General features: G+C 34.1%; 1 protein-coding gene across 2 annotated transcripts in view; it reads right to left on the reverse strand.

The window, feature by feature from the left end:
• Window positions 1–26,023, reverse strand: part of LOC129744159 (elongation of very long chain fatty acids protein AAEL008004-like) — a 558,472-nt gene that overhangs the window by 531,467 nt on the left and 982 nt on the right. Inside the window, exons 2-3 of one of the 2 annotated variants that reach the window (XM_055736566.1) lie at window positions 11,391–11,474; window positions 10,253–10,309 (exon numbers count right to left, since the gene is read on the reverse strand). In XM_055736566.1, the coding sequence (XP_055592541.1) occupies window positions 10,253–10,309; window positions 11,391–11,474 (141 nt within the window). Of the gene's footprint in view, window positions 1–10,252; window positions 10,310–11,390; window positions 11,475–20,150; window positions 20,232–26,023 lie in introns of both variants that reach the window. The other variant, XM_055736575.1, reaches the window with a different exon arrangement.

Consider the following 26,023-nt stretch of genomic DNA (forward strand, 5'->3'; position numbering starts at 1 on the left):
AAGACTGAGAACTTAATTCGATCTTCTTATTCTGATTTCTGGATGAAATCTGTATTCAGAATCTAAATTTGAAATACTATACTGAGCCTGAATTTTTGATATTTTTTTTTAATATCAATTCTGAATCCAAAATTTGGATTCTGAAATTAGAATTTCGAACAATTGTGGCTTTAATTTCTAACATTCGGTGGAAAAGCGAACATTGAAGAATGGAAACACGCATAAACTATTCCCATGTCGTATTTTTGTCAAAGAAATACAATTAACGTCTAGGTCGAATTTTTCATAAAAATTTACTTTTGATTAGCATCAACCTTTTCTATATGTAGGATTTATATAGAAAAAGTGGTTTGCACTGCATAAGGTTTTTTCCCGGTTTTGATGTCAAATTCCCGGTAAGATTCCAGTTTTCCCGGTGCTATTTTCAATTCCCGGTTTTTTCCCGGTTTTCCCGATTCGCTGGCCATCCAGCGGCAGTCTGCAAAGCACACCCCGGGTCAGCTAGTATTTCATAGATTTCTCCAAATTAATCGATTGAATTCTATCGATTTATTCAATTTATTAGATTTTCAGTAGATTAACGATATTTTTTTAATATTTTACCGATTCAACCAATTTTTTTTTTAATTTTTGAATAATAACATTGTGTCTAGATTTAAGAAATTTCTTGATTTGGTTTAGGTATTTTTTTTGCTATTCATTCTAACAATTACATACATCAATCTTATTTCTTTTCTCGAAAAATAATATGATATTTGAAGCAGTGATGGGGAGAACATATAATTGACAATGGTTCTAGTTTGAGCATTTTGAGCAATCGATAGTAGTAAGACGTCAGCTGACATGGTCTCATCCTGACAAATCAAGCATCGAGGAATCGATAATAATCAAAACTGAGAACTTTTCATTTACTGAATTTCCATTTTGTTTTTCAAAACCGACAACCAAACAAACGGTTTACTTCGCGTGAAGATGCTAATTTGTAGAGTGTGTTAGCACTTCATCATTCGTATTTGTAATGTTGATCCCCACTAGAATGATTCAATCCTGTAACTTTCATTGAGGAAGTAAAAGGCTTATTTTCGATTTTTCCTATCCATGTTTGGAATTCAGAATGAAAGCGCAGAAAATCAGTAAATATAGATTAGAATTTAGAGATTTGCGACGAAAGGTTGGGTTGACTTTCGAAGCTGGTTTGAACGCAAATGTTCAAAATGATTAGGCAGCGTCCCGGAAGTGGGTAATTGATCGAAAGTGTGATGAGTTTGCTGACACACTGTCAGGTCAGTGTTTATTCTGTTCTGCAAAGAGTGTTCGTTCGGTTTGTTTATGTTGTCGAAAACCTTCCGAAGCTCACCGTTTTGCAACCGTGCCGTACAAATCGTACACTTTATCCTGACACGTTTTGACCTTTGATTCGAAACGAAACCGGTGGGCAATCGAAGAAGATTGATATTCGCTTGGGGTTGATGTTTTTTTTTAATTCTAAGAGCAAGTTCACTGGTGTTGGGAAAAAGTGGTAGAAATATTGACATTTTGAAAATTTTACCATGCAAAATTGTTTTCAAGATCTTTGGGCGTTGTATTTTTTTACAACACTGTTTCCATTTCAGCCGTATGTGATAGAAATATTGCTATTTTTGCATCACAGCATGCGAAACTACAACACGTGTTGTAAAAAAACTTGAAGACCACAGAGCTTGAAAATGTTTTTGCATGGCAAAATTTTCAAAATGTGCAAAAAGTGACAAAATTTCTACCACTTTTTCCCAACACCAGTGAACTTGTTCAAATAGGTGTCGTAATGATGTGAATTTTTTTTCGAAATTACCTGAACCCATGATCAAAATGGAAGTAGGCGTTGCCTTGATGACAGCGCACGCGTTTTTTATTTCTCCTTCCGTGGAAATTTTGTGGAAATTTAAACTTTTAAGCAGTCGTCGTTTGGTCGTGTTTATTCAATGTGATAAAGTTGTAGAAGCAAAAGAAAAAATAATACATATAGAAGACTAGAAGCGGAAATGCATCTCGGGTTTTTTTTTTATTCAAATGATGGTGTAATTGCATAATATCTCTAATTGAAAGTGACTTGTTATTGAAACAACATTTTTTGCCTGAGTGAAAAATGTGACGATACAAGAAGAAGATTTGTTTACTATCATAATTCAGGCTTGTTCCTCATATGAAATTTTACTACATTATTGAATTTGTCGAGAAAGGGACTTATTTTGGAACAAATGCCTGCAAATGTTCCGGGAAGAATGACACTCCGTGTTAAACTCCCATAACAAGAAAAATGCAAATTCTCCAACTGCTGGGCGGAAATCTGCAGCCATGGAATGCAATGATTGCTGTGATTGGCAGAAAAGTACCGATTGCCAAATACATCTTGGTCCAGGAAATTCAGATAAGTAGCTGTTTCACGTTTAATTTGTTTACATTTTTGTTTGAGATGTTACCTATGATCAAAAATAAAATCGAAAAATTCAATTGTCGTGAAAATTTGCGAATAAATGTTTCGTTCTCATATCGTAATTTGTCAACACCTTGAAGTCTGAATCCAACAGTAGCGGTGGGTTGAATGATTTGTTCGTGCCACAGTAAAATAAAACGACTTAACCGACCACCGTTCGCGTTGTTATGACTAGTGTAGAACAAAAAAAAAATAATAAAAGTGGCACTTAACTTCAACTAACGAAAAGAAAAAAATTGCAAACCTGCAATCGAGTTTGACATTGCAGCGAAGCGAAATAAAGTTTGGAAACAAACGGTTTCGGATTTTGTTTGTTTGTCCTTCTGCTGACGCCGACGCGCTAAGGTGGAGCAAAGAAAACAAAATTCATAATAAATCAATGCCTCGTTCCTTATTGGAGCAAGACTTTTATGAGCTGTAATTACTGTCCACTTTGAGTAGTTGTAATTTTTTTTTTGTTGCGGTCCCATTGTCAAGTTTTATCTGCCATGTTTTTATTAGGAATTTATTGGCTCTGTCAAAGTCGGCTCTTGGCTACCGGTTCGAAATCGGGGAGTGTATACTTATGCCGGTGTGTAATTAGAATGTGGGATTACCGATCCGGCTTTCCTGTAGATTAATTGACAGAAAATACTCTCCTCCGGATTAGGAACATATCGGAGCAGATCGGTTTGCCTTCCCATGAATTTTTTAACTTCGGAACCGGGACACAAACACTTTCGAACCGGCTTCAGCTCCAGCTTCCCCACATTATCCAATCAACTACCTACAAACTTCCCTCCAGGACAGAGTTATGCTAATGAGGAACAACTGAGAAAGGGGGAGTTGTTTTGATTGGAGGCCAGAAATCGAATAATTCACATTCATTGATCGGCTAATCGCTGTCGTGGCTATCGTGTCAGGCAGGTGTCTTGTAGGCCTTGTGGATACGCAACTCAACTGGCCTGGCTGGGGATGATCCTGTTCCCCAAGAATGGTTGTAGCAGTCTGTCATTAGGCGGTATTTGGCCGACCACCCCATTAGCATACTCAATTAGCGATAGGAAATTGTAGGTAGATCACATCAATTGACGTGTAATGATCGGGAGAGAGAAAGGGAGATCATGCATATCTTGTTGTGGCCACGAGCTCAACAAAAAACAATCGATTGTTCCACCGAGTGGGAAAAACAATCCGTTCGAAATTGATTCTGAGGAAAAAACAATCGTCATCCCTAAGTCAAACCTGACAATCAAGCCTAATCCAAAAATTTGAATCTTCGAATCCATGCTACTGCTGTACACTAATTTTGACATCAAGACGGTAAGAATTGATTATTTTTTCGAAAATTCAAGCAGTTCAGACTTTTAACATTTATTGGAATTATCAAGAAAACTTAACATTTGTTCACAAAATTTCGAAGTTCATGAATGAAAATCACTCAAGTTAGTCCTTATTTAGCCGACATATTTGGAAATGCACGGGCACGAGACGTGGATATTGCTCGAGGAGGACCTGCGCAAACTCGGAGTATTCGAGCGACGAGTGTTAAAAACCATTTTTTGCGGCGTATAGGAGAACGGAGTGTGGAGGCGAAGGATGAACCACGAGCTCGCGCGACTCTACGGCGAACCCAGTATCCAGAAGGTGGTGAAGGCTGGACGGATTCGCTGGGCAGGACATGTTGCAAGTATGAACGACTGTCCTGCAAGACAGGTGTTCGCTGCCAATCCGGTAGGAACGAGACGAGCAGGGGCGCAACGAGCGAGGTGGTTAGATCAAGTGGAGCGTGCGAAGGTGGGATGCCCGAAAAGTTGGAAAACGGTTGCTATGAACCAAGTGAAAAAAAAGGAATAATGTTCATCAGGTTATGTCGTGAGACGGAACACCAAATAAATAAATAAATAAATCTTTAGAATCATTTAACCTAATAATGATTCTGATAGTTACATGTAAATCGTAGGAAAAAAAATACTTCATCATAGCATGCCGAGCGCAGAAAAAATACATTTGCGTAGACCACATTAATGCCAAACAAAACACATCAGAACCGATTTCTCCCAATTCGTTCGAGACTTTCAACAATTATTTTAGAATGTTACTTTCGAGGAACAAAATTACTTTTAAACTTTCACACAGCGCTCCCAAACATTTGTCATAAAACGCGCTTTCCTCAACAACCCCAGACTTCCACACGAGAATAAAATTTAAATTCAATGTGTAAACACTCCGTTTCTGCAGCTACCGGTCTGCAATTCTTTTTATGAAATAACACTTATTCCCCTCTAAATTTTCGGAACTTCCGGTGATTTCTGAAAGGAAGTATTTTTCTCTTCACGGCTGGGTGTAAAACCAAATGATCTTTGGGCCCTGATAGTCGTTGATCGATTCAACTTTCTAGTCAGCTTTTGATGGATTCCCGCTCTACACAGCGCCTAAGGAAAACGATCACTTTTAATGATTGGCACATTTGGAAATTTTTTCAAGTTTCGGAGCAATTTCATCACTAGAAAATTAAAAATAAAATTTTCCCCGACGTAGTGTAAATAAAACGCGTCCGTTCCCAAGTAACACAGATTATGCCAACTAGCATTAGGAAGTTTTATTATGGTTTAATTATGGCATTTTTTTGTGCAGGTCGTTTTATGGCGGTTTTATTATAGTAATGCAGAATGCTTATAATTTTTTTTCGACCATATGTTTTCAGATGGTTTTGAAAACGCTAATAAAACTTTTATTAAACATACTGTTTTAGTTATTTTGAAAGAGTTATGAATGCTCTTTTTAAACTATAATAAAACATAAACCAAGAAGTTTGCTCCAAGCTTTCTTTTGCATGTTCTGTAATAGCACTCAGTGCATGATTATTAAACCGCCATAAAACTTAGTGACAGTTCTCGATCAAGATGTCAAAACAGGACACGCTCAGATAAGATAGCACATATTTGAATTGGAACTCCCATTTTTACACATTTTTGGTAAATTATGCGTGTTGGTTTTGAGTTAAAATTAAAAAAATACATCTTTGAAAACTTGAAATCACCGAAAGTGGTATGAATTTCTTTACAATATGAGTATTGAGTGGAAGGGCCCAAATAGTAGGAAAAAAAATGTTGCTTGACGCCATCATTAATTCAAGATGGCGGCTTCCGCTTTTATTTTCAAAGCTGTAAATTACTGAAAATATCGTGAAACCTTCACAATATGGTTATTAGGTGAAAGTAATAAACGAGTAGAAGTCAAATTTCGTTGCCCGTCGCCATCTTAAATCCAAGATGGCGGGTACCACTCAACTTGAAAATACTGTAAATGACTGAAAATCGCATAAAACCTATATTAAAGGGGTATAAGTTGAAAGAAATCAACCGGTAGAAGTTGAATTTCGCTATCTGACGCCATCTTGAAATCCAAGATGGCGGCTTCCGCTAAACTTTAAAATGTAGTGAATGACTTAAAATGACATGAAACCCAGGTGGTAGTGGGCGAAAGGGCTTAACGAGTAGAAGTCGAATATTGCTATCTTACGCCATCTTGAAATCCAAGATGATAGCTTTCTATAAACTTTAAAAATGCTCTAAATCATTGAATATCCAATGAAACCTTCAAAATATAGGTGTTTGTCAATTGGGATAAGCAATAAAAATTTAATTTTTGCATTCTGACGCTATCTTGAAATCCAAGATGGTGGCTTCAGCTGAACTTAAAAATACTGTAAATGAATGAAAATAGCATGAAACTCCCAAATATATTGTATTGGGTGCTAAGGCTAAATGATAGAAGTCAAATTTCTCTTTTCGCGTTTCTCTGAAAATCTGTAAGTGACTGAAAATCCCACAAAAACCACCACAATACAGACCCCGTTCGTTTTTGGCAACATTCGATTTTGGCAACATCGAATTTGGCACATGTGCCTAAATCAGATGGTTAACAGAAACAACATAATCTTATAGTTTTCGCTAGAATAAGACCAATACAATTTGAACATAATAGCATGATAGGAATAATAGAATGACATAAATGGCAAAAAAAAAAACAAAAACTATAAACAAAACAAGAAAAGTTCTAAATGCATTAGAAACATAATGGAAAAATAATAAAAGTGATTTAAAATGATCTAAATTGTCTTAAAATAGTAGTTTTAATGTAGTATTACGTGAAAAAAAATTGTATTCACGCGATTTTCATTGATTAACAGCATTTTAAATTCAGTGGAAGCTGCCATCTTGGATTTCAAAATGGCGTCGGAAAGAAAAAAAATCGACTTCTAGTTTAGCCCTTTCACCAAATACCCGTATAGTGGTGGTTTAATGCGACTTTTTGTCAGCATTAAGTATTAAAAGTTAAGTGGATGCCGCCATCTTGGATTTCAAGATGGCGTCTGATAGCGAAATTCAACTTCTACTCGTTTAGCCCTTTCACCCGATACCCATTTTGTTGGGGTTTCATGCGATTTCAAGTCATTTACACCATTTTAAAGTTCAGCGGAAGCCGCCATCTTGGATTTCAAGATGGCGTCAGACAACGAAATTTGACTTCAACTCATGATTCATTCCACGGGTCATTCAAAACCAATCCCTTTTCATTCAAAAAGTCTGTCCTCATTTACTGTACTAATGATTAACAACTCAGAAATGAGGAACTCAACCTTAGCGTGTAATTGGTTGGCTCGCGAGAGAAACGTCAAATCGTAGCTTTTTTGGGGTCATCATTAAACCATAATAAAACTATGAATTAACTCACGCCATGTTGGTTGCCAAACCGAAGGGCACAAAATGACGCCATGTTGATGGATTCACAATGCAAGCAATGGAAAATATTTTTTCAGGCCTTTTTCCATCAATTCCATCATGATTGACCATCAGATTTGACGAGGCGCATTTATTTTAAGATACTATTTCATATACATTTTACCTAAAATCTTGACTGGCAGTAGAAAAGACGCTCAATATATGGTTAAAACATTGGTTTTTTTTAGCTATTAATTATACCAGATCATATCTGAATAATGCAATCATCATTCATCAACCATTATGGTTGCTGGAAAAAATAAAAAAAAAACTCCGAGAACTGACAGAACCGAAAAAAAAAAAAAAATTTCTAACATGTTTTATAATAGCTTTTTAAAAGCTTTGGTGACCAATATTGATGACCAACAATTATATGTCTTGATGACGTTTCTAGGGTACGGCCAAATAGCCTGATTTTGGCTTTATTAGAGTCCAGGTGATGTTATAGAATGCGCTTTAGCTTTTTATGAAGATTAATGCGATAGTCCAAACGATATTTTGCTGACCATAATAAAGCTAAAATTGTTACTTGGGTTGCCAACGAATCATGGCCTCCTTTTTTTCGCTGTGATCATAAGTAAAGCTCGAATTTGCCGATAAAAAGAGCATATTACAAATTGTTACTCTCGAACATATCTTATCGAGAAATTTTTATCTTTTTTGGTTATATATTTTTTGTCGATTCGAAAAAAAAACTCCTAAAATTTATAGTATTAAAAATCATGTAACGTAACTCAAATATGTATGATTTTTAGAAAATACATTAAAAAACATGTTTCGGAATAAAAACTATCAAATGTGCAAAAATAATAATTCACTTGTTGTCTAAGAAAGCTGCTTTTTGATTTTTCAAAGCTCGTAAATTTTGAAAAATCTTTCCATGTTTTTAGAACAAGAATAACATTTACCAGTTTGGAAAGCTTTAGGAGTAACATGTTAGAGCAAGTTCACTGGTGTTGGGAAAAAGTGGAAGAAATTTTGTCACTTTTGGCACATTTTGAAAATTTTGCCATGCAAAACATTTTCAGGATCTGTGGCCTTCAAGTTTTTTAACAACACGTGTTGTAGTTTCGCATGCTGTGATGCAAAAATAGCAATTTTTCTATCACGTACGGCTGAAATGGAAACAGTGCTATAAAAAAATACAACACCCAAAGATCTTCAAAACGTTTTTGCATGGTAAAATTTTCAAAATGCCAAAATTTCTACCACTTTTTCCCAAGACCAGTGAACTTGCTCTTAGAGTAAATATAATCACTAAAAGATGCTTACCCACAGATTAGTGCCTATCAAAAGTAGAACTGCAATAAAATTGATCCCTTTTTCCACATTTCTTCATATTTTGCGTAGTGTAGCATTACTAATAGTAATAACGTCAGAAAGTTTAACTAAAAATCACAGAATATTGTCATAAAATTTTGAGCAAAAACACAGAATTCGAGAAACTTTTTTGTCAAAACCACATATTTTTTTACGGCAACCTTGCTCCAAAGTCGTTGATGGGATAGTACAGTTTCAGATCATCAGCATATGCTAGTTTGGGTCCGCTAAGTAGCAACAGCACATCGTTAAAATATAGTAGAAAGATGATTGGGCCTAAACGGTTTCCTTAAGGCACACCGGACGAAGCAGTTCTTTGATCGGATATAGAGACATTCAAACGGGCTGTGAGCTTCCTTTCTGCCAGATAACTGCAGGACCAGTTTAATAAAGACACACAGATTTCAAAAATGCGTTCGAGTTTAGCGATTGATACTCCGTAATTCACCTTTTCGAATGCAGCTAATAGTCAGTGTAGATGAAATCGGTTTAGGATCCCATAGCTAAGTTGTCTTTTGAAACAGGAAGATGGGATCCAAGACGACAAGCTCAAACAGTTAAGCGGTCGCACATAGAGCTTGAATTCCGTGATAGTTTTTCAAGTCGCCTTTTTGTGGACTGGGAACATGAAGGCTTCTTTCCAGATAGAATCAAAGGTAGAATTATTAGGCGACGCTTGAAAAATTCGTTAAACGGGAATCAGCAAATGATGTAACGCTTAACGAAAGTGGCGGGAATGCCATCTGGTCTTGCGTATAGACTGTGTTTTAATCTAACAGTTGCCTTTAAGATAATCATCCAGTAGGCTTTGACTAAGAGAAGTGTGGCATTATGGCATCCATTTTTGCTTGCATTCATCAATTTTCCAGCCACAAATCAGTCGAGTTCTTTTTTATTCCACTTAACACATCAGCTCTTCTTGACACGATAATTAATTCTTCGATTTTTTTTTTTTGATAATTCTGCCTTAAAACATTTCTCAAACCACAAATATTTTTTACGAGAGAGAAAAAACTCCAAAAAATGCAGCACAGCGAGAAAACAAAAAAAAACATGTGCGCACCCGAGCAAGGCCTACTTGGAACCTTTTCGATACAGTTTTCAAAACAGTGTATGCAACCCGTTGCAAAAGTCAATTTTTTCAGCTCTCCACGTAATTATCCTACTTGGCAAGTTTTGTTGGATAAATTCACGACTACACTTCCACTTTTTACAACTCGTTACATAAATAACTATTTCTATGGAATCGATAATTTGAACAAAATCGTCAAAACCTAAAATTGTTTTGTTTTCAACTAATTTTATACAGCAGTTTTTTTATGTTTTTTTTTTCTGAGCTCTTTATCGTTTGATATTAACAGGTAAATTTAGGTGTTTTAAAGATTTTCATTTCAAAATATATCTTGGAAGCTTCTGAAGATTAATGCCCGTTTATTCGCTCGTGTTCTCATTGATTCATCTACAATGTTATCCACATTAAATCTAATTTAGTAAATTGCTCTACTGTTCATATTTCATCCATCTTGGAAGAAATTTCATCTCAATGTCTAATTTTCATTTCAATCGCGGCGACTATTGATTCGGACTCGCCAAAAATTTAGGACACTTAGATCTTCAATATCGGCAAACTTCGGAACGGACTGCCTTGGTTATTGGAAGAAAAAAAAAATTACATAAAAAAGGAAACACTCACCGTATCGAAGAATTCCGTGAACTTGGAAAAGTAGTACCACCAACACGCATGAACCATCTGTCGTTGGTTTCATCCATCGATCCAGGCAAGGAAAAGCGGGAGTTGTCCATGTGATGTGATATGTTTCAAGTTGACGGATTTAATATTGTTTGTTTTGTTTTTTTGTGAAAAACGAAGAAGAAAGAAAAAAAAAACAACTGTTAGCAAAAAGTACCAAAAAATGAGAACTTTTGTTTTTGGGTGTAAATTTAAAAGTGGTGGGAAAAACTATCCAAAAAAAAACCATTAGTTGCTTTGCACTCAAATAAATCTAAATTGGAAAATGCTTAGCAAAAATAACAACAAAAAACTCTAAAGAGAATCTGCTTTGCTTTGGTATGTCATTCTTCTGGGGGGGAGAGGTGTACAATAAGACTAACTAGTAAATAACTATGAGGGAAATGGATCTCTAATTGAAACTTCCAAACAGAACTGTTGGCGGTTAGTCGAGGTTCAGGCCATTTGTTAGAGCACTTGATTAGTAGTAGTAACTATGAATGGTTAGCAGGATTAGTTACGGTAACAAATTTCTAATGGGAGTGGGAATTATTTCTGTTAAGATTTTTTAAAAGGTTAGTTTCTTATGAAATTTACATGATTCAACTAAGGGATGGAAAAAGCTCGTATAACTAAGGGTGCATGACTAATTAATATCTAAATAATAGTTTTGAGAATCGATATTACTAATTTAAAATAATTCTGTACATAATTTTATACGCAATCACTTTGACGGTTTTGTTTTTAAATTGTAACAAAAGCAATTTCGAACGATTCTGAAAAGAAAATAAGGACGATTCCACGAAATACCGAATAGTGAAGGACCAATGGGGGCTTCAGGTTGTTATTGAACACACACATATTTGCATATCTATTGTTAATTACAAATTTAGTCATGTAATGAGTTTTCTATTGGAAACGAGTTTTTTTTAACAAATGCTCTAAAATTTGAAATACTACTGCAACATAACAGGATTGTGCTACTTTTTGTTCATTTCGATTTGAAAAAAAAAGGAAGTAGAACAGGGCAGGGGGTTAAATACATACATAGATGGGTGAACAACAAAAACAAGAACGACAAAAATAAACATTCAAAACCTACCCTTAACGTTCTAGGGTGGTTACTATAGTCGACTGGTTGACATCGGAAGTTATAATGTCCCGTTAGCCAACCCGCTGCACCGATCTGTGGATTTCATGGGGTTTGGAGAGCAGAAATACCGAGAGGGAGAAAGAGAGCGAGATCGAGAAAGAGAAAGAAAAAAACACGAATATGAAAGAGATTGATCCATATCTTGGATCCACATTTGCCTTTTTTCCCGAATCCAGGAGGCGTGATGAATTTAGTTTCGTTTTTGGAACTTTTTGAATGCCGAAATTGTTTTTTGAAACATGACAAAAGTCGATTTGAAGTATATCTTCCAGTCAAATGAATGAATCAATAAATATAAAACTTTGTCACAAGGATGATAAAAAATTTCAATCTAGGATCATCCAAAAAATGATGGTCTCATTGCAGTCGTCTGTCATTTCCACTGATAAAATTGTCCAACGTCAAAGTAAAAAGTGTTTTTTAGTACATTTTTGGACCCTTTAACATGCATCTACTATCTACAACAAACAAGATAATTCATCAAAAAAATGAGATTGATCTTTCAGGGCACGAAGCCAAGACGCAGGACTTGAAAGGGTTGAATTGATCAAAGTCAAAGTAGAAGTGAACCTTCCTCTCGTCACTCAGAGTTCTGTCGATGGTCTTTCCAATGATTATGTATTATCTCTTTCATTGAAAATTGGATTACGTGCAATGTTTTGCAGTCGCAGTTATCCGTACAAAGATTGACTGAAAAGAGGTTAGCGTGTAGAACTCCGACAGATTTTACACTGATTTGACAGGTCGCACGAATGTACAAGTTCGCACAAATAACACAGTCATGAGTGCGCAGTCCATTTTAGTGCGCTGCGATTAATACATCGAATAAACCGTTATTTTCACTCTATGTTACTTACCCAGATTAGTATTTTTTCACACTTGGCAAAAAAAAATTTTTTGAATGGTATCATACATATTAGGGAATTTTTATTTCACCAATTTCTTTAACCACCGCTTTACTAAATTTTTCATTAGATTATCTATAACCTATAGGTGTAATATATTACACTACTCAATACGGAATTCAAGAGTTACATTCAAGCATTTCAGCTGATTAGCAAATTTTTATTAAAATTGGATTTTTGTTGCTTTTATGAGTAAAAAAATAGGATTTAAAAAAATTAAAAATTTGAAAAAATGGACAGGTGCCAACTCTATTTAAATGAAATTTTGACATTATCAAATTCTCAAAACTACGTACGAAGGTACATTTCAAATGAAAGCTACATACTTTCTAAATATTGTTTCATTTCTTATTCATACATTTGGAAGATCGAGATTTTTCTTTAAATTTATCGCAACTCCATTTTTTTCGATGTTTGGCCCCTTCAAATCTTCTGTTATGAAGGATTAAGACAATTTTGACAATCTTGACAATTTCGACAATTTTGACAACTTTGACAATTTTGACAATCTTGACAATATTGTCAAAATGGTAAAAAAATTTAAAATGGTCAAAATTGTCAAAATTGTCAAAATGGTCAAAATTGTCAAAATTGTCAAAATTGTCAAAATTGTCAAAATTGTCAAAATTGTCAAAATTGTCAAAATTTTCAAAATTGTCAAAATTGTCAAAATTGTCAAAATTGTCAAAATTGTCAAAATTGTCAAAATTGTCAAAATTGTCAAAATTGTCAAAATTGTCAAAATTTTCAAAATTTTCAAAATTGTCAAAATTGTCAAAATTGTCAAAATTGTCAAAATGGTCAAAATTGTCAAAATTGTCAAAATTGTCAAAACTGTCAAAATTGTCAAAACTGTCAAAATTATCAAAACTGTCAAAATTGTCAAAATTGTCAAAATTGTTAAAATTGTCAAAATTGTTAAAATTGTCAAAATTGTCAAAATTGTCAAAATTGTCAAAATTGTCAAAATTGTCAAAATTGTCAAAATTGTCCAAATTGTCAAAATTGTCAAAATTGTCAAAATTGTCAAAATTGTCAAAATTGTCAAAATTGTCAAAATGGTCAAAATTGTCAAAATTGTCAAAATTGTCAAAATTGTTAAAATTGTCAAAATTGTCAAAATTGTCAAAATTGTCAAAATTGTCAAAATTGTCAAAATTGTCAAAATTGTCAAAATTGTAAAAAATTGTCAAAATTGTCAAAATTGTCAAAATGGTCAAATAAAATTTTGACAATTTTGACAATTTTGACAATTTCAAAAATTCTTAAATTTTTGACAATTTGTCAATTTTGACAATTTTGACAATTTTTACAATTTTAGGAGTTCTCAAAGATATGTTAAGGAAGGACTGAATATTTTAAAAAAATCGCCAAGATTTGCTTACGTTGAATGACCAATAGATAATAAAAATTGCGATTATATTTTGCTTTGCTTTCATTTTCATATTTTTGTTAGGCATATTTTAAACCTTATTAAAGAAAAAAAATGTGATAAACTTGGGATACGTTAAACTTCAACTAGAGATTAAAAAAAACTCCACAAAACTCCATTCTAATTTTACGTTGGATAGATTCCACCTTTCTGAACTACAAAATATACAAATAAGGCTGCCTTTTCTTGACATTTTTGGAGAACGATTCCGAAGAGTTGAACCACTTTTTTCTTCAAATTTGACTTCTAAGCGAATAACCTCCTGAATCACAAACTAAATTGATATTTAATTGAATCTGTTGGTTCATTTTTCTCAAAAATCGAATCATAAAACATCTTTTCCATATTTTAAAACACTATCAGTATAAATTTCTGTTTTTCAAATTATTTTAATTATAGTTTATTATTTAAATTATAGTTTCTCTAACATTCTTCTGATTATTTACCAAATCATAGAACTTCTTTGCTGGTCAAAATTCACGAGAACCACTAAAAACTTCAAAAATTGTATGAAATTTTTATGGTATTATTTTAAAGGTGAAATCTTCCAGATTAACACGACACAAAAATATAAAAACTTCACTTGAACATCCGTTGCCACCAAAATTACTCAACAGAATCCTAGAAATTTCACTACCTGGCTGCAGAAAATACTTTTACCATAATTGATTTTAAGATTATGCTCTACGAGCCTTCCTTGTTCTTCGGAAAGGGTTCTGTCGTGCTTCTCTTTGTTTTTTCCATACACGAGAATGTCGTCAAGATAGTTTTGACAACCTTCACATCCTTTTAGGATGATCCTTTGTAATACTTCCTGAAAAATGTCAGGTGCGTTGCACATCCCGAAAGGAAGCCGTACATACCTAATAAGCCAAATTCAGTTTGAAAACAATTGTTTATTAACAACATTAATTTGCATAGTGAATTACACATACCTAAACATGCCAAATTCAGTGAAAAAAAAATGTTAAATGACGACATTCTGGGTCTGGGTGGCAATGCCGACTTTAGAGCATATTTTGGCTAAGTTGAATGGAGCTCAGTGGTTTTCAACTATTTACTTGAAGAATGCTTATTTTCATATTGAATTGGACCCAGAATGTCGTTATTTAAAATTTTTTTCACTGAAATTTGCGTGTTTAGGTATAGGTGATTCATTATGCAAATTAATGTCGTTAATAAACCATTATTTTCAAACTGAATTTGGCTGGTTAGGTATGTACGGCTTCCTTTCGGGATGTGCAACGCACCTGACATTTTCCAGGAAGTCTTACAAAGGATAATCTTAGAAGGATGTGAAGGCTGTCGAAACACCAAAGAGGAGCACGACAGAAACCTTCCAAACTACAAGGAAGCCTCGCAAAGCATCAAAGCATAATGTTTAAAATCAATTATGGTAAAAGTATTTTCTGCATCCAGGCAGTAAAAATTTCTAGGATTCTGTTGAGTCATTTTGGTGGCAACGGATGTTCAAGTGAAGATCTATATGTTGGTGCCGTGTCAATATGGATGATTTCAGAAGGACAGGTTTCTAATAATTTGGTGAAGAAAATGGAAGAACACCACATCCCTAAGAGTAGCTCACTCGCAGAAATGAAAGAACGAGAATTCCCATACTTGGTCCGTAATTTGTTAACAAATAGCGTTTTTGATTATAAACAGGGGCAATCTAGTTCTCCACGAGTTTTGCTCTTACTTCTGTTTATGTTATTTATTTTATTTGTTTATTTATTTTTTTTTTTCATTTGGTTTAAAATATCCTAAATGTTACGAACTGCCTTAGCAATTGATAAATTAGCATTTGCAAATATTATGAAGGTTTTTTGTACACGCTCCTTTTTTTTCGATTATAGTCGTTCTACCATCTTTATGGCATTCGCGACTTTATCAACGTTGCAGTTGGCGGATCGTTATTGAAAAACTTATCCGGTACTACTGCGTTCGATGTTTACTCTTGGGCTCGAACTCGCGGACATCGGCTCAGGAGACGCTCCTTTGTTTTAACTCAAAATTAAGTATAACCGAGGTTCAAAACATAGTGCGATTCTATGAACTTAAAGTTAAGTACCCTTTTTCCTCCTTGCGATGGTTCAAAACGGAGTTCGAACTGCGAACTCAAAATTGATCCCTTCTTTTTCGGCGAGGGAGCAAAGCTGAGTTCGACCCTATGAACTAAAAATGAACTCTCTTTGTTGGACTGAAAACACTTAGCGAGTTTACTTCGAACCGGAACAGCAACCAACAAACACGACGCAAAATTGTGCCGTTCCGGAACAACTACCGGAAGACTATGAAGGAACTTCTTAATGGAATGTTCACCGTGTCAGCGTAAAATTCTGTCCGTCATTGTCATCATATGGTGAGACTGAGCGGCTAGGAATGTCCGAAAACTTTCGTATGTTGTTTACTTCCCGTGGGAAGTAACATCCGGAAGATTTCTTTGATCGTGAGTGTCAAAACTTTCCACCGCTCTGTAATAGCAATGCAATGTACCTACCGGAACAGCAACATTCGGGTAAAAAAAATGCTCACCGTCCTTTAATTCCCTGAAAATAAAGTATTGAGCATACCTATCGGAACTTAGTTTTGCTATTGCCCAGTCGAGGGCTGCACCTGAAGTGCTGTTTTGAACCAAAACTATTTAATTTTCAGTTTTAAAAAAGGAGCGTGTATTATTTATGAGCAAGAAATCTGGTTAAAACAAAGACTGGATCAATGTTACCCCAAAGCATTAAATTCTAAACAGCGACGAAATCTATTTTTAAATCAAATTTAAAGTAGTCTAATAAATTTCTGCAACTATGTTTTACGGTCATAGGCAAGGAATATCTAAAGAAGGTAGTGTCAAGGAAGCCCTGCTCTAGTATTAGTATATACTGCGACGTCACAGTCACCAAAAATCTGTGAATTGCTAGGGAATTTGTCTGTTTTGTTGATAGCTCGGAGAATCTGCTGGAAATTTTCCACTTTCAAAACATGTTATTCTAGAAAGATTCTCCCCAAAAAATGGTGGATTTTCCGTACTCAAATTTGCTAAACTTTAAAATTAGTTCAAAGTCTTCCATGGGGAATTGCCCCTGAAAAGCGCAGATATTTAAGGCTGCTGCTGCTGATTGTTTTGATTTGGCCTTCCGGTGGAAATAAGACGGAATTGCCCCTGAAAAGCGCAGATATTTAAGGCTGCTGCTGCTGATTGTTTTGATTTGGCCTTCCGGTGGAAATAAGACGGAATTGCCCCTGAAAAGCGCAGATATTTAAGGCTGCTGCTGCTGATTGTTTTGATTTGGCCTTCCGATGGAAATAAGAAGGAATTGCCGTTAGAAGCGCAGATATTTAAGGCTGCTGCTGCTGATTGTTTTGATTTGGCCTTCCGGTGGAAATAAGACGGAATTGCCGTTGAAAGCGCAGATATTTAAGGCTGCTGCTGCTGATTGTTTGTTTTGAATAAGCCTTCTGGTTGGGCAGGGTGTTTCTTAGAATACTATCGAATTATTCCGGCTCTTGTAAACAGAGACAGAGTAACAAGGAAAGCACAGTTTGAGAAAGCTGTTGCTAAGAATGTTTTTTTTGCGGATTGTTCCGGCTCTGGTAAATAAAAGCAGAGCGACAGAGAAAGCACAAATTGGGAAGGCTTTTGTGAAGAATATTTTCGGATGAAATGAAGAATATGCCAAAAAAAAAAAGATTTGAAAAGCTTTTGCAGAGAATGGAATGTAGAATTGAGATGAGGGATATTTGGGATATAATTTTTTTTTTAAAGTCGGTAAATTAAAGATTCTATTGATAATAGAGTTGAGAAGGAATGTAGAAATGTGATGAAGGATAAGCAGAAATTAAATAAAATTTGTAGGATGGAGAATAAAGATGTGGAATATGGAATAAAAATTGAGGATATTTGGTAAATAAAATTTTACACTAAAGAAAAAAAAAACAAATGTTGATGTGTGAAAAGTTTTAATTAAGAATAGAGGTGAGAAGGAATGTAGGGATGAGATGAAGAATATACAGAAAATAAATCAAATTTAATTAGGAATAATATAAAATAATAGTTGTATTCGGCAACACTGTAGATGAATAAAATAAAATAAATTTCTATGAGAACATTTGCTATTTTGGCAGCACTTGACAAACAAACAAAACAAAGTCGACTGACTATTCTTGCGAGCGACAGACGTGTTTAGGAGAATCTCTGAATTGAGATTCGTAAAATCACGACAATGGCATTAAAAAAATATAATCATTATTCAAATATCAATGCACTTAGCACCCCTGAACACCCAAAAAAATCAAAACACGAACATTTGTGTGTCGCTATTCCACAGGGCGAATTTGTCAATATTAGTACAGGAAATTCGCGTTTATCGTGCGCCCTTCTCAAAAATCGATTCTGTTCTCCCATGGTTTGAGGTTAGGGCTGAGACCTCCTGCTAAGGTGGTGTTCATGTAGAACTGTCAATATATCCTTAGAGAGAAAAATATCATTGCCAACTGCTGTTTACGATTCTCGCCTATAGGATACATAAACATCCTGGCAAGTGACTTATACCGTATTTGTTTATGCCGAGTGTTGCACTAGTGTTGCACTGGTGCACCACTAGGTGCTGTCAAACTGTTTGTTTATTCGGACAGTGTTGCACTAGATTTGACCTGGTGTTGCACTGCCATCGGGCGGTGTTGCCCCGAAAATTTTGTCAGTGTTGCGAGAGAGCGTGTGAGTGAGCGAGGTAGCAATACACTGGCGACGATTTTTGTTTGTTTTTATCGGGAACGGTGGGACACTCCACGAGTGGTAAAAACAAATACAGTATTAGGCTTTGTTTAACCTTTTTACTTTTTGAATAACGAGTTCTGTAATAGTGTGCGTGTTTGTTCATCACCTTCTTTGTACCACATTGTCTTGACACTACCTTATTTAAATATTTCTTGGATCATAGTAGCCCAGTACTGGTTTTAAAAATATGAAACATGTCACATTTCCCTTGATCGGAAAAAATAATCGAAAATATTGAAAAAAGTGATCAATCTTACCCCGGATTACACGAACATTTCCAAGATTTCCTCAAAGCAAATATTTTGGACTTCAGGTATGGAACTAATTAAGAACCTCTACTTTTAAACAACAACTTTAAGAATTTATTTATAGATTTCAAATTATATGATTATTTTTGGTTGTGCGTTACCTAGATTTATTTCGTTTTGTTTTGTTTTGTTCTTCTTTTCAAAAGTGTAGGTCGAGTGCATAAACTGTTTGCCGGAAGCAAGTTTTCACCAGACAGTGTGGCTTTGGGACTTTTCCAGCAGTGTTTCCGCACGGGGGTGTTGATTTTCATGCAGATATCTTTTGGATTAGTACGTTTTATTGGAACTGTGCATCGTTAGTTTTGTGTGGGTGTTGTACAGTGCTGTAGTTGGTTGTTCTTGGTCAATTATAATCGTTGTATTTTGTAGCGTTTATGAATCGGGAAACTGGTATTTTACAGTTTTATTTGCGTCATTTGCTAGAACTATCGTGCATTACTCAAACTACATATTACCGATAATTCGGGCAGGATGATTGGAGGCCGTCTACTGTTCTTTGGTAGCGGTTTGTTACTTTTTTTCCGTAGGTGGGAATTGTTTTCTTTTATGTTTTTATTTTTGGCAACATTCCAGGCTTCTACAATTTACAGGTAGGTAGGTACAGTTTTCAGTTATTTTCCTACAACACGCGATGAGAGTTTTTATTTGTATTTTTCTACGGTTGATGGTCGATTGTTAACGTCTACAACGGAAAGTTGTGGTGGATTGGGAACCGGAGGGGTTGTGATCTTAGGGACTGTCGGAAGCAAACTAAGAATTCTTGTGTCAGGACTTTAGGCAACCAACATTCGAGCGATTTGGTTCGGGGCAAGAGGATGATCGTGTCGTTGGGTCCGTCGCAGCAGGACGTTGCTTTCCATCCCGGGTCATAGATTCGGGAGGTTGGCCTCTAGGGAAGTTCTCCGGTGGTTTGGAGTTTGGCTTCCCATCTGAAGCCTATTTCCGGTTGGCGGTTTGGACTGAGAAATCCGGACGCTCCTGAATTTCCCAACATTTAACCCAAACGGAAAGAGACAGAGATTGAGAGAGTTCTAGAGGAAGTTTAAGGGTAGAATTTTAAACTTGTTTTCATTTTTAAACCTAGCATAGTTTCTGACACTGACAGGGTTGGAAGGTGTTTTTGGGTTGTGAGAGGTTTTTTTGTCCTTATGTTAACCTCTTGGGCTTGAGCTTCAAGAGGGGTGTTCGAGTGTGTGTATGTGGGGGTGCGGATGTCTGTCTGTTGTGTCCTAAAGGGGGCGGAGTTTGAGATTTTTCCTAACTTCCTGTAGTGTGCTGCGGAGATCGACTTACTCTCATCGCTAGGCCCGTCGTTCCGTGATCAACTGGCTGGCACCGGAAGCTGTAGTGGCCCCACCATCCACCCATTAGACACTATGCGTATTTTTCAGTTTTTTTTTTTGAGTTAACAACAGGGTAAGGCAGAGCAAGTCGCGGGTAGGGAGAAACCATTGCATTGCACAGTTGCATTTCATGCAGAATCGGGTGGGTGTTTTTTTGTGTGAATAATTTGTGGTTATTGTTTGTTGATCAGTAGAGTTGCAAAAGTCGCGGAAAAGAAAAATAAAAGATAAAGAAAACATTCAAAGTTAATAAAACTGCATCGGTAATTTGCTAGGGATGCTGTTGCGGCTGGCTGGATGCTGGATGCAAGAATCACTTCCGGCTTCCGGGGTCGAAGTATTTCGAGATTTTCTCGCGTTCTTGCCAGAAGCCCAAAGTGGTCTGCTCATTCTTGGTTAAAAAAAAGGAAAGGCGACTGTCGAAGGCCGATCCGATTAAGTATGGGCTGCTGCTGCCGTTGCTCTCAGTTTTCCGTATGCAGGTTTGCTCAAAGAATCGATAATCTTGAAAGAGTTCATTGAGATCTGCTGCGCCGGGTGGTTTTGCCTGTCTAGTTTTGTCGAAAAGTGAAAGGAAGGTCGTTTGGTTTTGGCGTGTGTTGTTTTTTTCCTTGTTTCTGGTAGTGTATCTGAGTGTTGTGTTGTGTGTTTCGTTCTTGCGATCGAAGACGATACAGATCGCTGAATTTCCGCAATGAAGTTGCACTACAAAGGTTGACCGCCTTTTTTTAGCGATAAAAAAAAATTAACTGGTGAATGAACTGTCATCGTCGAGACAATGACACGAGACGCGAGTTCAGATTTGAAGAGACGCGGGTTGCAAAAGTGCACTTTAAAAGTTTAAAGCCGTTAACCCGTTGAAAAATTGATTTCAATTGATCTTCTCTGAATCTGAGATTCAAACTTTTCGTTAAAATGAATACATTTTGCATTTTCAAAAAATCTTCCGCTGATTTCGAGATTCAAAACTTAGAAAAAAAGAAATTGTTATGATTTCAGAGTTCTGAATCATGAAATTTAACATGATTCGAATACACTTTACAATTTTTTATTTCTGATTCTTGCAAAATTCTGAGTATCGCCGCAACAATAAAAAAAAATAGCCCATAGGAGTAAGCCATGACTTTTGGGCGATGCACGCGTTTTTGTTTGTGTCCTTCAAAAATTTTATTTAAATTAAAGTTATAATACGAATTTAAGAACTAAACAGTGGAAAATGATTGAGTAAGTGACCGGTGGAAGTTCCTGGAGTGATTTGTGTTTTGTTTCAGAATGCTGAAACCGTGTTGAGGGAGTGCAGAAGGAATCTGGACGATAGCCGGTCCGGACTACAGGAAGAGGTTTCTAGTCGAAAACAACGAAGAATTATTTGGTGACATTTAACTTGTCTATTTTAAGCTCAATCTGTCCACCCTAAGGGGTCGCTCAACGACGCTCAAGTTATTCTGGGTATTTTGTCAAAATTGTCAAAATTGTCAAAATTGTAAAATTGTCAAAATTGCCTGAATTGTCAAAAATGTGTAAATTTTCAAAAATAGCCAATTGTCAAAATTGTCAAAATTGTAAAAATTGTCCAAATTGTCAAAATTGTCAAAATTGGCAGAATCGACCAAATCGTAAAAATTGTCAAAATTGTCAAAATTTTCAAAATTTTCAAAATAATTAAAATTGTCAAAATTGTCACACATGTCAAATTTGGCAAAATTGTCAAAGTTGTCATATTGTCATATTGTCATATTGTAAAAATGACCAAAGTTGTCACACTTGTAAAAATTTCAACATTGTCGAAATTGTCAAAATTGTCAAAATTGTCAAAATTGTCAAAATTCTCAAAATTGTCAAAATTCTCAAAATTGTCAAAAATGTCAAAATTGTCAAAATTGACCAAATTGTCAAAACTGTCAAAACCGTCAAAATTGGTCATATTGTCAAAATTGTCAAAATTCACAAAATTTTCAAAATTGTCAAAATTATCAAAATTGACAAAATTGTCAAAACTGTTAAAATTGTCAAAACCGTAAAAATGGCCAAAATTGCCCTAATTTGTAATATGATCAAATTGTCAAAATTGACAAAATTGTCAAGATTGACAAAATTGACAAAATTGTCAAATCTGTCAAAATGGTCAGAGTTGTCAAAACCGTCAAAATTGTCAAAATTGACAAAATTGTCAAAATTGTCAAAATTGTCAAAATTGACAAAATTGACAAAATTGACAAAATTGACAAAATTGACAAAATTGACAAAATTGACAAAATTGACAAAATTGACAAAATTGACAAAATTGACAAAATTGACAAAATTGACAAAATTGACAAAATTGACAAAATTGACAAAATTGACAAAATTGACAAAATTGACAAAATTGACAAAATTGACAAAATTGACAAAATTGACAAAATTGACAAAACTGACAAAATTGACAAAGTTGACAAAATTGACAAAATTTACAAAATTTACAAAATTGACAAAATTGACAAAATTGACAAAATTGACAAAATTGACAAAATTGACAAAATTGACAAAATTGACAAAATTGACAAAATTGACAAAATTGACAAAATTGACAAAATTGACAAAATTGACAAAATTGACAAAATTGACAAAATTGACAAAATTGACAAAATTGACAAAATTGACAAAATTGACAAAATTGACAAAATTGACAAAATTGACAAAATTGACAAAATTGACAAAATTGACAAAATTGACAAAATTGACAAAATTGACAAAATTGACAAAATTGACAAAATTGACAAAATTGACAAAATTGACAAAATTGACAAAATTGACAAAATTGACAAAAATGACAAAATTGACAAAATCGACGAAATTGACAAAATTGACAAAATTGACAAAATTGACAAAATTGACAAAATTGACAAAATTGACAAAATTGACAAAATTGACAAAATTGACAAAATTGACAAAATTGACAAAATTGACAAAATTGACAAAATTGACAAAATTGACAAAATTGACAAAATTGACAAAATTGACAAAATTGACAAAATTGACAAAATTGACAAAATTGACAAAATTGACAAAATTGACAAAATTGACAAAATTGACAAAATTGACAAAATTGACAAAATTGACAAAATTGACAAAATTGACAAAATTGACAAAATTGACAAAATTGACAAAATTGACAAAATTGACAAAATTGACAAAATTGACAAAATTGACAAAATTGACAAAATTGACAAAATTGACAAAATTGACAAAATTGACAAAATTGACAAAATTGACAAAATTGACAAAATTGACAAAATTGACAAAATTGACAAAATTGACAAAATTGACAAAATTGACAAAATTGACAAAATTGACAAAATTGACAAAATTGACAAAATTGACAAAATTGACAAAATTGACAAAATTGACAAAATTGACAAAATTGACAAAATTGACAAAATTGACAAAATTGACAAAATTGACAAAATTGACAAAATTGACAAAATTGACAAAATTGACAAAATTGACAAAATTGACAAAATTGACAAAATTGACAAAATTGACAAAATTGACAAAATTGACAAAATTGACAAAATTGACAAAATTGACAAAATTGACAAAATTGACAAAATTGACAAAATTGACAAAATTGACAAAATTGACAAAATTGACAAAATTGACAAAATTGACAAAATTGACAAAATTGACAAAATTGACAAAATTGACAAAATTGACAAAATTGACAAAATTGACAAAATTGACAAAATTGACAAAATTGACAAAATTGACAAAATTGACAAAATTGACAAAATTGACAAAATTGACAAAATTGACAAAATTGACAAAATTGACAAAATTGACAAAATTGACAAAATTGACAAAATTGACAAAATTGACAAAATTGACAAAATTGACAAAATTGACAAAATTGACAAAATTGTCAAATTGTCAAAATTGTCAAAATTGTCAAAATTGTCAAAATTGTCAAAATTGTCAAAATTGTCAAAATTATCAAAATTGTCAAAATTGTCAAAATTGTCAAAATTGTCAAAATTTTCAAAATTGTCAAAATTGTTTTAACTGTCAAAATTGTCAAAAGTTTAAATTTTTTTTCAAAATTGTCAAAATTGTCAAAATTGACAAAATTGTCAAAATTGTCAAAATTGTCAAAATTGTCAAAATTGTCAAAATTGTCAAAATTGTCAAAATTGTCAAAATTGTCAAAATTGTCAAAATTGTCAAAATTGTCAAAATTGTCAAAATTGTCAAAATTGTCAAAATTGTCAAAATTGTCAAAATTGTCAAAATTGTCAAAATAGTCAAAATTGACAACATTGTAAAATTTGTCAAAATTGGCAAAATTGACAAAATTGTCAAAATTGTCAAAATTGTCAAAATTGTCAGAACGTATTGTGAATATTTTAACAATTTGACAAAATTGTCAAAATTGAAATAATTGTAAAAATTTTAAAATTTGTAAAAATTGTAATAATCGTAAAAATTGCCAAAATTGTCAAAATCGTAAAAATTATCCAAATGGACAAAATTGTCAAAATTGTCAAAATTGTCAAAGTTGTCAAAGTTGTCAAAATTGACAAAATTGACAAAATTGACAAAAATTTCAAAATTGTCAAAATTGTAAAAAATTGTCAAAAATGTCAGAATTGTTAAAATTGTAAAAATTGTAAAAATTGGCAAAATTGTCAAAAATGTCCAAAATTCCCATTAAAAGACCTTTTCGTCTTTGAGCGACCCCTCAGAAATGACCGATTGAGCTCGAAATATCCTACTCAACTAGGCCAAGGAAGAAATTGAAATCGGAAGCAAACCGCTCGTTTGGAACATCTTTCCAACAAAGAAAGGTTACAAATTTTAATTTCGAGTTCGAAAGATTAATTTTTTCTTTCATTTTTTTTTTAATTTTTGATTTTTGAGTGAAAAAAAATTTCAAACCAATAATTTTGAACTTGGAACACCGATTTTAGTTCTCTGAATTCGAGTTTTAAGAAAGAGACATCAATGCACTGGTTTGAAGCTTAAGTGACGAACCCAAAATTCAAAGTTTTAAGGAAACTGGATGAAAATGCTTGGCAAAAGTTCATAAAAAAGTTCAACATATCAGTTCTTGATGCACATTCCACAATTTCAACTAAGTGTTCATGCTTCTGACAAAAGTAAATTAACACCACGATTATCAAACATGCATTCGATCAAAATACAAACAAACGATCATTGAATTCAAACACATAGTTAGGGATATGCAATAAACTGGTCAAAATCCGGCCATAAAAGTATCAAACGGGTTTGGGTTCCTTTGGGCCCAATAACAACTGTGCAAATTTTGATAGCTCTAAGATTTGAAATGGGCTGTAGAACAAAAAAAAACAAGTTTCTATGAAAATTATTTAGTATGGAAAAAGTGACTTTTTTGTTCAAAAATTCCTTCAGCCTTACTGTTGCTTTGAACACAAATTCTACAAGCTGCATCTTATTGCTGAGGATTCAAATAATAACTTTGTCGTAGATCGTGCACCTCTAAGATGCGTCAATCAAAAGTTTTGGTGATTTCAAAAATTGAATAATTTACTTTGATTTCGCATATTTTCAAATGGCATCCCTGCATCCCTGAATGTTTGGAAGCAGTCATTATACGCTGGAATCTAGCTGGTGTGTTTCTCCATATGCATAATTGCTTTCGATTGTCGAGAAAGTTGGTAAAACGGTATTTTTTGGGCCCCGGAGAATGTTTCCCTTTTCCGAGGTGGCAGGGGAAACAATTTCCGGGCCAAAAAAAAACACGCTTTTATCAACTATTACGACAATCAAAAGCCAATGATACGAAAACACTTCTGCATATGGAGAAAC

This window comes from Uranotaenia lowii, chromosome 1, assembly GCF_029784155.1.
Source record: "Uranotaenia lowii strain MFRU-FL chromosome 1, ASM2978415v1, whole genome shotgun sequence".
Classification (NCBI taxonomy): domain Eukaryota; kingdom Metazoa; phylum Arthropoda; class Insecta; order Diptera; family Culicidae; genus Uranotaenia; species Uranotaenia lowii.